We start from the raw sequence: 14,949 nt of genomic DNA, 5'->3' as shown, positions 1-14,949 counted from the left end.
ATTGTCATTTGTTTTATTTGGAATTTGACCAAAAGTTTTTCACATTTCAGAAAATCACATTAGGTATGATCATGCTCTGTGGCATTTAAATTTCCAGAACCACACACTTTCATAAGCCTGAACTATATTCAAGTGCTTATATTAAAACATATAGGTGCAAGCAACTGACTGCTTCTGAAGTCTTCTAGGTTAGACTTGCCTGAGTATTTCCCTTCAGGGAGATCTCTCATGATGGACACTTATGCCCTGGGGTCTTTCTCCACGTTCATTTTTCAGTTCAGTTCAGTTCAGTTCAGTCGCTCAGTTGTGTCTGACTCTTTGTGACCCCATGAATCACAGCACGCCAGGCCTCCCTGTCCATCACCAACTCCTGGAGTTCACTCAGACTCATTTCCATCAAGTCCGTGATGCCATCCAGCCATCTCATCCTCTGTCCCCTTCTCCTCCTGCCCCCAATCCCTCCCAGCATCAGGGTCTTTTCCAATGAGTCAACTCTTCGCATGAGGTAGCCAAAGTACTGGAGTTTCAGCTTTAGCATCATTCCTTCCAAAGAAATCCCAGGGCTGATCTCCTTCAGAATGGACTGGTTGGATCTCCTTGCAGTCCAAGGAACTCTCAAGAGTCTTCTCCAACACCACAGTTCAAAAGCACCAATTCTTCGGTGCTCAGCTTTCTTCACAGTCCAACTCTCACATCCATACATGACCACTGGAAAAACCATAGCATTGACTAGACGGACCTTTGTTGGCAAAGTAATGTCTCTGCTTTTCAATATGCTATCATTTTTAGGAACCTTTAATTTCTTAATCGCTATGACTCTCTAACCTGGAAGTTCTTTCCTAGGGCTGGGCATATTTCATGAGCCTTTTTTTATCAAAAACAGCCTGAATGCTGATAAGTCTTTTCAGGTCTGTTTAGGGTATGTTGAGGGAATATTGTATTCCTGTAAGTTTTTAACATAGATAATTGTCAAATAGTTATATATGTACAAGAACTAAGATTGTTAGCTTATTGACAAATGAGTCATTTCTGAATTCACTTATTCAAACAGAAATGAAAATGCCTACATGAATAATAGAGAGTCAGACAATAAAACATTTTATCATATTTTCAAGGAAATCTAAGGAATGTAATTCTTCAAATTTGAAAATCGATGTATGTTCTATTATCCCCTCTTTTCCTTTAGGGACTTTGACCTTTATTTCAGAGGAAGCTTGTGCTCTTAGACCGACATACCCAGTGAGGGTCTGTACTTAAAGACCAATCTTTTGTGGTCTGTATTGTGAATGAAATTCTTTCTTTCTTTCTTTCTTTCTTTCCCTCACACACACACATACACAGACACACATAGACACAGAGGAAAGGGAAAGGGAGGGTAAAAGTAGGGGAAAGGAGAAAAGAGAGAAATGTTTAGCTTTTTGACTTTTCTAAATTAACAGAAGAAAGAAAAAAATTCCAAATGTGCAAGGTTAAAGTGTGAGTCGCTCAATCATGTCCGACTCTTTGTGACCCCATGGACTGTAGCCCACCAGGCTCCTCTGTCCATGAGATTCTCCAGGCAAGAATACTGGAGTGGGGTGCCATTTAGGAGCAAAATAAATTCAAAGTAGAAAACTGATTTTGATGTTTTAAAGAATTACACAGTTAATCAAAATTGAATCTGCCTTATGCCCAAATGAAAGTTAGGCTTAACAGGTAACATTGTATGGCCTGTATCTACTGCATGGCTCTGAATACTTATTGGTATTGAAGGAGGTCTATCCTGGGATCCCCAAAGTCCTAAAATCATGTATGTTTTCAAGACTCAGTAATAGGGGAGAAAGTAGGAGTATGAGGAACGGATGAGGAGCAGGTCACATCCATTGGGGCAGTTCAGATTCTCTGACCTGAGGGGATTTCTGTAAGTCGAGTAGTTTTATGCATATAACTAAAGTGTTTTCACTTTAGAGCACCCTTACTCAGAGAGGATTTTAGTCAAGGGTTTGGATCTTTAAAATCTGGGTCTTCAACTGGAGGCATCACAATATCAGCTTCATTGTGGGCATGAAGCAGATCTGGACACCACTGCTTGACCCAAATCCCAGTGGGCTGCCCGGTATTCCGATGACTCAGCGCTGAGTTAGATGGGGTCACAGGTGCACATCTATACTCTGAAGGGGATCACCCCTGGCCCTGGAAGCTTATCGCACAGAGAATTAAATATGCCTCCTCCATGGGTAGGCAGAGCAGAGAGAGGGCCTCAAACACTCCTGTTTAGCTCCTTCTCCAAGATTCTCCATCCTTCCCCTCTGGGAAGATAGACTGCCTCCCTCCCCCCAACACCCCCTACCACACACACATGTTAATACAATTAAATAATGTTAGAGGTACCCATTTATATATTTTTCAATTTTATTGAAATACAGTTTATTTACAATGTTGTGTTTCTGCTGTACAGCAGAGTGACTCAGTTATACATATGTATATACTTCATATTTTCCACTTTGGAGGCTCCTCTGTCCATGTGATTCTCCAGGCAAGAATCCTGGAGTGGTTGCCATTCCCTTCTCCAGGGGATCTTCCCAACCCAGGGATTGAACCTGGGTCTCCCACATTGCAGGTGAGCTCTTTACCATCTGAGCCACCAGGGAATCCCTGCCATATCCTTTTTTCACTTTCTTTTCCATTTTGGTTTATTACAGGATGTTGAATATCATTCCCTGTGCTATATATAGACCACATCTTATTTATCCATTCATCTGTCAAAAGACATTTAGGTTGTTTCCATGTCTTAGCTATTGTAAATAAAGCTGCTATGACCATAAGGGTACATGTACCTTTTTAAATTATAGCCTTGTATGGGTATATGTCCAGGGGTTGGATTGCTGGCTTATATGGCAACTATATTTTTAACCTCCATACTGTTTTCCATAATTGCTGTACCAATTTACATTCCCACCTGTATGATAGGAGGGCTCCCGTTTCTGCACAGCCTGTCCAGCATTTATGATTTGTAGACTTTAATGATGGCCATTCTAACCAGCGTGAGGTGGTATATCATTTTAGTTTTGATTTGCATTTCTCTAATAGTTAGTGATGGTGAGCATCTTTTCATGTGCCTACTGGCCATCTGTATGTCTTCTTTGGAAAAATGTCTATTTAGGTCTTTGCACATTTTTGGATTAGGTTGTTTGATTTTTTTTTTTTGGGGGGGGCTGTTGAGTCATATAAGTTGTTTGTATATTTTGGAAATTAAGCCCTTATTGGTCATGTCATTTGTACATACTTTCTCATAGCCTGTAGGTTGTCTTTTTTGTTGTTGTTGTTTATGGTTTCTCTTGTTGTACAGAAGCTTATAAGTTTGATTAGGTCTTGTTTATTTATTTATTTTTTTAATTTCTAGTGCCTTGGGAGACTGACCTAAGAAAACACAGGTATGATATATGTCAGAGAATGTTTTGCCTCTGTTCTCTCCTCGAAGTTGAATGATGTCATGTCTTCAAGTCATTTTGAGTTTGTTTTTGTGTCTAGGGTGAGGGTGTGTCCTAACTTCAGTGATTTACATGTGGCTGTCCAACTTTTCTAGAGATTTGAAGAGACTATTTTTTCTCCATTGTGTATTCTTGCCTCCTCTATTAAAGGTTAATTGTCCATAGGTGTGTGGGTTTATTTTTGGGCTCTCTGTGCTGTCCCATTGATCCATATGTTGGTGTTTGTGAGGCAACCATTTTTAATGTTTAGCTGTGATCTGTTTTTCCCCTCTATAACTTTCAAAGTTCTCTCTGTTCCTAGTATTAAAAATCTAGGATGATCCCTGTCTGCATAGTCTTTTGTTATTCTCTATGCAAATACTAGGCTTCCCTGGTGGCTCAGACTAAGTAGACCTTTTCTTTAGAGATGGCTGCCTTCCAGTTTTCCTGGAAAATCAAACATATTTTTTTTTAATTCCCTTATCTTTCCTTCCACTTCTCTGTTCTCCTTTTGGAAAGTTAGTTATTAGACCCTCTGTGTTCTCTGAAAATACATCTTTTTTGTTTTCTTTTTTCCCTTCCCTTCTCTTTTTGTCTTACTGTCTGGAAGATTTCTACCAGTTTATATTCTAATTGTATTATGATTATTTTTTATTATAATTTTAAGGTTTTTAAAAAGTTCCTCTTTCTTTATTATTTAGTTGCCCTCCTTTGTAGCATCCTGTTCCTTTTTATAGATTGCATATTTTCCTTTAGCTCTTTCATGATGTAGCATAGAAGGTGTAAGAATCCCATACCCCGTCACTCTACATTAGCTCTAGATTCTTCTGATTTCTTCCTTTCCCCTTATTTCCTTCCTTTTCCCTTCCCATTTTTTTTGTCTGTATATTTTTACAGAAAGTATACTTCAAATGTGTACTGATGATTTGTTATTCTTTCATGTTCCAGAGTGGAAATTGGAAGCTTTGCAGGAGGAGGGAGCTGGTGAAATTCTCTGTGGGGTATATAAGTGAAAAGTTGCATTTTTCATTAGAAAATTCTTCCTGTTATGAAAGTCTTTTCACTGGAACAGTTCTGTTTCTCCAGGGAGAAACCTCCTTTCTCTCTATTAGTGAATTCTAATATAGGGTCAAAAGCGGGGAGTGAAGAAAGGAAATTAGGAATGTTGTTCAGCTTCGAAACTTGAATTTAATCACCGTGTTTTCAAATCCAAACATCCTGACGTTAGCTGGGCCCTGGCTCAGAATCTCCAGCCTTTCCTCAGAGAACAGAACTCTTGTCTCCTGTTAGCTGTCTGGCAGTACTATGCAGGGGCAAGCAGCTGGGCATCTATTATTCCATATACTCAGACATCATAATTTCTCCTGTTTTCAACTTTGGACCTTACCCACTCATTGCATGGTTTCTCCAAGTTGTAAACCTTCCATGTATTGTATAATAATCTATTCCTTTAAATTGCGAGTATTTAGGCCATTTATATTTAATGTGGTTACAGATATGCTTGGGTAAATATGTCCTCTGGCTACTTGTTTTCTATTTGTCCCATCTGTTCTTTGCCCCTTTTTTCCATTTCTGCCTCATTTTGGATTGCTTATCTTTTTTTCATTCTATCTTATATCTTTTACTAGGTTATAACTCATTACTCTTTGATGTATTATTTTTAATTACTCTTTTAGGATTTATAGCATACCTATACACTTAGGTATACTATAACTAAATTACCACAGTCTTATCTTCCTGTCACTTACTACAGTCTACCTTCAAGTGATACTGTACTGCCTTACATACAGTATTTTTCCTTCTCGAACCTTACAGTTTTATCTGCACATACTGATCAGTAAATATTTGGCTGAATAATCAAGGAGACCTCTCTACAGTTCTCTGGATCTGTCTCTGTGCAAATGCTTTGTCTCTGGTTCTTGGCCCTGTAAACTCATGGTCTCTGTGTATTCCCAGTTCTGTCCTCAATTTGGGAAGCCCTCTGGTCTCTGCTGATCTCCATCCCAGAGTGACATTCTGAAGCCTTTCCTGAGGCATGAAGCTGGGGCACTTTTACAACTCACTTCAGTTGTTTACCACCTCACAGGGGTCACTGTTCTTTGTTACTAGATTATCTATGTCGTGTTAACTATTGTTTCAAATATATTTTCTGTTTTGTAGTCATTTTAGGAAGCAATGTAAATTCAGTCCTGTGTTGTTCCATCCTAGCTGGAAGCAGAATTCCCCATGTACTTTTGTTTGCATAAAAATATGATATTTTTTTATTCTCTGATTTCTCTTTTCCTTTTGTTCTTATGGGTTTATACCTTTTTCAATTGCCCTACTGTCATTTTAGTGTTATTACAGAAGAGAATGGTGGATTCAGGAGAGGGAATTGATGGCAGGTTGGTCACATGAATGTAAACCTTTGTAATACTTTTCACCATTTAACTGAGGCTGACATTTGAGGTCAGAGCTGACAATTAAGGTATTTTTGCATTCCATAGTATTAATAGTATGTTTAATAGAAAAGGGTTAATGAACATAGTTTATAAGCTGTAAATCTTTTTTACATGTGTAAAAGTAACTTATAAGTTGCATACAGATCTTGGAACATAACTGATAAATCCGATTCATACTGATTGAAGGGAAAGACTCATTTCTATCCGCTTTTTGTATCTTTATATATGTGATCCCGAAGGCCTAACATGTGGCTAAGGACAAGTCAGTTTGAGAAAAATGTTTCATATTGTCTTATTCATTAATTCAGTAAATACCAATTTCCTGCTATATTCTTTTAAGTGAAGATAAAACAATGAGTAAAGCATAATCTTTGTCCTCAAATTCTTTATAATTTAGATTCTTGGGGCCTGTTTATTAAGCTGAGCATATGTTATATGCCTTCTGGCCCACAGAGAACGGACACGGCACTCTGTGGTCCAACCCAGAGTACCGTGCTAAAATTACTATGTGAAACCTGGTGAAGAGGAATTATGACCAGATTCTCAAAGTACAAATCAGGGCTAGGAAGGTGGGGGAGGGTTTTGTTAGGCAGAATGAAATGTACCTGTAGAGCAAGAGCTGGGGAAGAGGATGGCATAACTGCCCGCCCTTACTATAGCCAGAGCTCCTGTTGCTTATGGAAAGGTGCTGTGGGGGAGGCAGGAGTTCTGGTTACAGACCATCTCATTTAGAGGGAAAAATTCAGTAATGCCCTTGGAAAGATCACCCTGGTGAATTTAAGCAAATATAATGGAAAGCTGTCATATTTGTGATTTCAAAAATAGTGATAGATCCACAGCCAAGAGTGAATGAAGAAATGAATGGTAACGAAGAAAATAAACATTTTCTTCTTTTAAAATCTTAAAGCTCATCTCACAAGCTTTAAGTCTTTGCAGCATGCAGTTCTGTAAAACAGTTCACGAAGTCCTTTCCCTAAACCCTAGAGCCCTTATTTTAAAAGTTTGAGATCATCAGAAACTCCTTACACTAATTTTAATCTTCTTTAATATGTCTTAATTAAATAAGCATTCATATTGATTAGAATTTGAAATTTGCCCCATGAGTTATTTTTTCAGGTGTTTCCCAGAATAGTTCTCCTTGTGGAGAAGGTTGGAATTATCTAAGTAAGTTTTTGAAGTGAAAAACTATAGGAAATATTTTGAAAATGTTTAACTATTTAAATTGTGTTTATTAATCATTCACAATGGTGTCACTCTGCATTTATTCAAAATCTGGAAGTGTTCTAAGCAATGTCATCCTGTTGATAAGTCTTAATATTTGTGTTCTAATAGTAGCTAATGTGGTCCCTAATTATCTTCCTCTTGTTGACTAGTCATAACTAAGCATGTCTGAAATGTAACATAAACATTAGTATGAAATATAATTTTTCCATTCTAAGTTATCTTTCAGGCATGTTAATTAGTTAATAAGGAAAAAAAAAGGTAATTTACCATTGAACCCCAAGCCCTTTAAATGCCAACTCCTAGAAAGTTGTCTGTTTCTAATTAGATCCTTCAGTTTAGCAATACAGTGTCTGACCCAATAGAACTGCATAGCATATAACTAATACTGACTAAATGATATAATGGCATAATACTTGAGGATGGTGAAGAATTGAATAAGGATGGAAGAAATTCATATATTTTAAACTTGTGTATTTATTAAATGTAGGCAACTAACTTTCATTGTAATTAAAAAGTCATTAAGTGCTCTAAACTTTGAAAACCAAATCAAAGTGCTTCAGGAAGAACAGATGACAAAGACTGTCACACCTTTGCCAAAGCTGAGGAGACTGACCTGTGTGCTCCAGCAGTGAAGGCCCCTTAAAGACTTTTGTTTATAGTATAAAATCTCAAACTTCCTCTTTGTAGTTGCTCTGCCAGAGGAACAGCCTGTGCCTGGCAAGTAATCACTCATGCTAATCACTCATGATGTAGCAATAACTTGAGGATATCACTCAGACGTGGTCAGACGCTACTGAAGTGACTTAGCAGCAGCAGCAGCAACTGAGAACACTTTGTTGATCATGGGTAAAGACCATAGCTGTTTCAGCCAAAGATTGTAAAACAAGAAAATGCAAGTTAAGTGCTGAACACATAAAGAGGGCTTAACAAATAGTTCATCTGCATCAAGGAATCAGGGCCATCAGCTCTTAAACATATCGGATCTTTATGTAAATTGTGCTTTGTTAGGAAGAAACTTTGGGTCACAGTTGAAGATTGAATAGGATGTGAAGCTTTTGCCTCCCCTCTCGTGTGTAGCCTACACTCATGCCGAGGTAATGTATTCTCTGTTTCAGGAAATTGCTTGATGAGGACTGTTCATAGAGAGCCTCAATATTGTGAGTGGGTTATAATCCAAAGCGTACTTCTGAGGGTCCTTTTTGAAATAGAAACCACATTCTCCCATGGCACCCCCATCACACAGGCATCGTAGCCCACAGAGCCTGGTAGCCCACGCATAGCTGAACTCTCACACGTATCACATCACTCTGCTTTTATGTGCATGTTATTTATCAGAGTTTCTCACAGGAAGTGCACTCATCTATCTTCCTTGAAAGTTAGGAATACATCTTTAAAAAAAAAATTGAAGTATAGTTGATTACAGTCTTGTATTAGTTTCAAGTGTATACCAAAGTGATTCAGTTATACATACCTATGTTTTTTTTTTCAGATTCTTTCCTGTTATAGATTATTGTAGTTCCCTACTATGTATGTTCTTTATTAATGCTATTTATGGTAGGCCTTATTATTTATCTATTTTATTTATGATAGTATGTATCTGTTAATCCCAGACTCCTAAATTACCCCTCTCCTACCTGCCTCTTTCATAACCATGAATTTGTGTTTTGTGTCTGTTTCTGTTTTGTAAACAAGTGCATTTGTTTCATTTTTTTTTTTTAGATTCCATGTATAAGCAATATCATATGATATTTGTCTTTCTCTGTCAGACTTACTTTACTTAGTATGACAATCTCGAGGCCCACCCGTGTCATTGCAGATGGCATTATTTCATTTGTTTTTTAGTGATTGAGTGATATGAGGAGTAAGGCTTCCTGGTGGCGCAAAGGTAAAGAATCTGCCTGCGGTGCAGGAGATACAGGAGATGTGGGTCCGATCCCTGGTTGGGGAAGACCCGCTAGAAAAGGAAACGGCCCCCCACTCCAGTATTCTTGCCTGAGAAATCCCATGGACAGAGTCTGGTGGACTATAGTCCATAAGGTCGCATGACTGAGCACGGGTATCTATCTGTCTGTCTATCTATCTGTCTCTCTAATATGAGGACTACATCTTGGCCTCCCTTTTGGCAGAGACAGCCTCTCCACTCAGCCATCCTAGGAAGAGGGGACTCTGCCTCTGAGTCACGATGGCTGCTTCCTGGAGCAGAGTGGTGAGGCCGCTGCCCTCCTGCCACCAGAGACTCGCAGCATGCTGCTCAGCAGGGCTGGCTGCTGCATACCTGACCTTCCCTTTTCTTTTAGAAGATACGGCAATGCCATCACACCTCCTTGCTCTGGGTTTCTACTCACTCCAGCCAGGGCTTTCTCTTTCCTAGCCAATGTAACAGGAAATGCCATTTCTTAGCTTCTCTCTTGTTTGGAAGCAAACAAGAGTATAAAAGTGATAAGCATAGGCCATTCTGTGTCCAAAGACAGAGATAAGACCCACTGTCTCCACTGTCAAAGGGTCAGGACTACAGGGGAAAGCTTATCCTTTCTAACCTTTCTGCACTTTGGTTTATGGCAGAAGTCTTGGCATGAGATAAAGAACAGAAAAAAGAAATCTCAGAGAATGTAATGGAGCGATGTAGGTTGTATATGGGATCAATCCTGGGGCTCAGGTCATGGGGAGGCTGCTTGTCTCCACAACTCTGACTACACAGACAGATGGTTGAGCTGAAAGGCAGAACTGAGTGAATGCCAGCTCGGGGGTTATCAGCATGCTTCGGAGACCAAGAAACCAGGAAGGGGAAGCTGTTCCCAGTGGGCTCTGAGAGCTGGGAAGAAAGGGTGGTCCTTAACACAAGTAGAGTGAAGAGTACAGAATGCCCATGGCTGCCACCCTGCCCACAACTGTGCAGAGCACACATCCAGGGCAAGTTCCTCCCAGGTGACAAGTGGCATGGCCTCACGCTTGTATGCGTGAAGGATAGTAGTGCCCCACGAGGGGCCCAGGTTACTGTTTAACACCAGTAATTCAAGCAAAACATTATAGGATATCTCTTTCTGATACAAAAACCTTCCTCCTCACTAGAAAAACTTGACACCTTCTAGGATAACCAGGATAAACTACATACCTCTCCTTTTGAATACAAACTCTGTGTGTGTAACTCGTGAGGCAATGACTTACATTAAGCTCTAGTTCTGGGTGTGGACTGTGCAATCAAAGATATTTTTCCCATCTTCAAGGAGGATAACTAGTACAGGACAATTACAGTCTAGTCCCGTGGGAGGGAGCCCCCGGGAGGGGCTGGGAGAAAAACAGACAGAAGAAGCTCCCGACTGAATTGATTTTGAAGGGTCAAAATTGGCCCACTAGGGAAGCAGATAGCAAAGGGGACACCACGGCTCCTCCTGATACAGAGGCGAGGAAGGAGATTTGGTGACCGCGTATCATCCTACACATTGGGCACACTAGTGAACATCGAGGAAGGAGGACACTTTTGTGAGCAAAGCAAGAACAGGACTCAGAGATAAATGTGCATTAGTCAACTAACACCAGTGACAAAAGGTATTTTCATATTTTGCAGCTTCCCTTTCAAATTATTTTTAAAGTTGAAGAAATCCTGATGTCTTTCACTTTGCTTAGGTAGAATCCCAATTTTACTTATAATAGTGAGCTGTGAAAACCTCTAAATAGAGCATTTTATAGAAGCTACTTAGGAAATTTACTGGATTGAGTCAAACTGCCCTTGGCGGCCCTCCTCTAGATTAATTATAAAAGACTGGCTTTGTTTGCTATTTTTCAGGTACCATGATCAACAGGATGTTACTAGCAACTTCCTTGGAGCAATGTGGTTGATATCAATAACTTTTCTCTCCATCGGTTATGGTGACATGGTGCCTAACACATACTGTGGGAAAGGAGTCTGTTTGCTCACTGGGATTATGGTAAGTGTCTTTTCATTTTTCATCTCTTTTATGAATACTCAGGAAGGCACTTAGTCCATTCCATCTTTGTGTAAAGTCATGGTAAAATATTTGATTTCCCAACAGCAGAAAGGCAGCATACATAAGTAAATTTTCTGTTGAAAGAGAACATCAACAGTTTTCATCCTTTTTTAATTTAAATGAAATATAGTTGTTTTACAGTGTTGTTAATTACTGCTTTACAGCAAAGTGATTCAGTGGTTTATCATAGGATACTGAATATAGTTCCCTGTGCTGTACAGTAGGACCTTGTTGTTTATCTACTCTCTATATGAGCTCACATCTTCTAACCCCAGCCTCCCTCTCCACCCCTCTCCCAAAGCCTTCCCCCTTGGCCACCACAAGCCTGTTCTCTACGTCCATGGTTCTGTTTCATCGATAGGTTCATTTGTGTCTTATTTTAGATTCTGCATATAGCTGATACGCTATGGTATTTGTCTTTCTCTTTCTGACTTACTGAGTATGCTAATCTCTAGTTTCATCCATGTTGCTGCAACTGGCATTATTTCACTCCTTTTTATGGCTGAGTAGGATTTTATCAGGTATATATACCGATCCATTCATCTGTCAGTGGACATTTAGGTTGTGTTCATGTCTTAGCTATTGTGAATAGTGCTCATATGAACAAAGGGGTGCATGTTTCTTCCTGAATTATAGTTTCATCTGGATATATGCCCAAGAGTGGGATCATATGGTAATTTTAGTTTTAGTTTTTTGAGGAATCTCCCTATTGTTTTCCACAGTGGCTGCACCAATTTATGTTCCCACCAATAGTGTAGGAGGGCTCCCTTTTCTTCACACACTCTCCAGCACTTGTTATTTGTAGACTTTTTAATGATGGCTGTTCTGAATGGTGTGAGGCAAATACTTCATTGTGATTTTGATTTGCATCTCTCTAACAATTAGTGATATTGAGCATCTTTTCATGTACCCAGTGGCCATCTGTATGTCTTTGGAGAAATGTCTATGTAGCTCTTGTGCCCATTTTTGAATTGGGTTGTTTTTTGTTGTTGTTGAGTTGTACAAGCTGTTTGTATACTTTGGGAAATTAATCCCTTGTTGGTGGCATTGCTTGCAAATATTTTCTTCCCTGCTGTAGGTTATCTTTTCATTTTGTTTATGGTTTTCCTTGTTCTGCAAAAGCTTATAAGTTTGATTAGGTCCCATTTGTTTTTGTTTTTATTTCTACTGCCTTGAGAGACTGCCCTAAGAAAACTGGTATGATTTATGTCAGAGAAGATTTTGCCTATGTTCTCTTCTAGGAGTTTTATGGTGTTGTGTCTCCTATTTAGGTCTTTAAACAATTCTGTGTTGGTTTCTGTGTATGGTATAAGGGTATGTTCTAATTTAATTTATTTATATGGGACTGTCCATCTTTCCCAACACCACTTGCTGAAGACACTTTTTCCCAGTGTATATTCATACCTCCTTTGTCAAAGGTTAGTTGACGGTAGGTACATAGGTTAACAGTTTTCATCTTAATTTGCATCATGAAGCTCCACTGAGGAGAGAGTGCTGCTGGATTTGCTCTTTGTGATGAGCAAATTCGATCTCAGAGCTTCAGCTTCAAGGTCAAGAATTTCTTTAAGTCTGGATTCTGCCATTTCCAACTTTCCAGGTGAACTTAAATGAAATCCTCTTCTCTGAAATGTACTTTCCTCATCTATAAAATGTGGGCCATGAAAACTATCTTGAAATGTATCAGACAATTGAAGAATAACACTTTTTCAATTAAATAATTAGTGTTTATCATTTTAATGAATATTTTTTTTTTATTATCTCAATTACAGTGCTCACCTAGTAACTAGAAATAGAACAAAAAAAAAAGGACAAACTGTCTCTGTCCTTCCTTTCATGGAGCTTATAGGTGACCACCTTTTTTTTTTTAATAATTAACAAATGATTGTTAATTATGTTTGTGACAAGTATGTGAGGGACTAAGACTTCGGATCAGATTTGGGCACTAAGGGAGAGGAATGGGATCTATTCAGCGAAAGAAATCCCTGGAAAGTTGACTTTGAAACTGAGATGGGAAAGGGTGGTAGCCAGGCAAAGTGTGGGGGAGGAAGGGCATTCCAGGGAGAAGAAAAGGTTTGCATGAAGAAAGTGAGGCCAGGGAGGGACTGGGTATGTGGGCACAAGGCCGCAGGGTCAGGAGTGTGCAGAGTGAATTGGAGAAGAGACACAGGGCTGGGAGTGGGAGGCCAGATCCTATGGAGCTCTTGAGTGAGGTTTGCTGCCTGTCATGGCATGCCACTCTGCTGGAACACTGAGCAGGCTCAGACATGTTCCTTGTCCCTTACTCCCCATGACGTGGCCAGGGCGCGTGTGTACCATTCACTTTAGATGTAAGAAAATGGAAAGCTATCAAGTTGTCTAAAATTTACTGCCATGTGGTGTGAACTTTGAAATGTCTGCCCCAGATGCTCCAGTTTTAGTGCCTTGGGTTCTCCTCATTCCTCATCTGCTTTTTCAGCTGGGTTACAGCAAAGAGCATCATCCTGGTGCTGGTTTGGTTTCTGCCTGCGGAAGGATGTGGGCTAGCACTGGGAGCCTCGTAGGCAGGAAATTCCCAGAATGCCTCAGGCCAGGCATCTCTACCCCACGCCTCCACTGTGTCCACCCTCAGGTTGGCATGAGAGAAGCAGGCTCTCAAAGTGAGGACCTTTGAAGCATGGCCAGGGCAGCATGTACCCTTGTAGCAGCTACTTAGGAAGATTGTTCAAAGAGTGAGAACTAGCTGGAAGGACTGAGTGTCCATGACATATACCGAGTAGGAACACTCTTCTCCCACTTGGTAGTGCTGAATAGCTAGCTGTGAAAATAAAATCTGGGGGCTCATTTTAAGGTTACAAGTTGTAACAAGGTGACCATTTGTGGAAAATATAATTTAGCATTCTTTGCTTATAAAAGAAAATACAGTTTTATGAATGTTAGTAATTTTTATTACAACTTATATGGTCCTTGGATCCCTTTCTTTTTCCTCAAAAGATGGCATTTTATTATTTAGTATATTGCTTTGGGAAATAAAATTTGCATGGGTGTATTTTTGGAGGGCCCATAACAAGCCCACAAGGGACATGAATGATGCTATTTATACACACAGAACTGGTGATTGCAGAGTTTTTCCCCTTATGCTTCTTAGAAACAACTTCTTTGGCATTGGTTTTTGGCAAGACATCCACTCTTTTATTCTTGAATCAGGTATGACTCAGGGTTTGTACAAACCGCTTCATTTACCATGGATCAGAGCCAAGTTTGAGGTTAACCTTGCCTGGCTCTTGTAATACTTTCATCGTTCCTTGATTTTTTCTCTGTCCCTAAGATCTCAAGAACAGCTCCTGCAAAGTCTCATCTGACAGCACAAATCTTTTATTTCATGCCTCAAACTACTTCCTTGCTTAAGTTTCACTTGTAATCTTACCTTGTTTTTAGGGAATATGTTCTAAGCCGCTTGATCAATACGGACACAAAGGTACTGCGTGCAGGGAAGTGCTCACTGTCTTCCCTGCTGCCCTCTGACCTTAATCTGAGGAGCTCCATTCCATTTCCCTCTTAAGAACAGACATTTCTTAATTAACTTGATGAGAAGTTGTTTACTTCATATAGAAGAATTGAGTGCTCTTTGACTAGTCTATTTGCAAAACTGTATACAGTTGCATAGTCTTTATCCACTGGCCAAGCAAATTCACACAGACTCAGGCCACAAAGCAGTGGTCTGGGGGTGCTTCTGGGAAGTTGGTTATAGCCCATGTAAATTTCCTGGGGATCAGGAGCCTAAGTATTGAGGTTACCTAGAAACTGTACAGAGAGTGGCTGACAAATTTAGTTTCCTAAAAGCAGTTTTCTCAGAGTTTGTATAAAAGGTTA

The 14,949-nt window shown here is 39.6% G+C and overlaps 1 protein-coding gene across 1 annotated transcript in view; it reads left to right on the top strand.

The window, feature by feature from the left end:
• Positions 1-14,949, top strand: part of LOC120860996 (small conductance calcium-activated potassium channel protein 2) — a 169,919-nt gene that overhangs the window by 118,532 nt on the left and 36,438 nt on the right. The window contains exon 5 of the mRNA XM_040236702.1: positions 10,899-11,040. Coding sequence (XP_040092636.1) covers positions 10,899-11,040 — 142 coding nt within the window. The remainder of the gene's footprint in view (positions 1-10,898; positions 11,041-14,949) is intronic.

Source organism: Oryx dammah, unplaced genomic scaffold, assembly GCF_014754425.2.
Source record: "Oryx dammah isolate SB20612 unplaced genomic scaffold, SCBI_Odam_1.1 HiC_scaffold_11210, whole genome shotgun sequence".
Classification (NCBI taxonomy): domain Eukaryota; kingdom Metazoa; phylum Chordata; class Mammalia; order Artiodactyla; family Bovidae; genus Oryx; species Oryx dammah.
The sequence above is the reverse complement of the archived record's forward strand: the minus strand, read 5'-3'. Positions and strand labels throughout refer to the sequence as shown.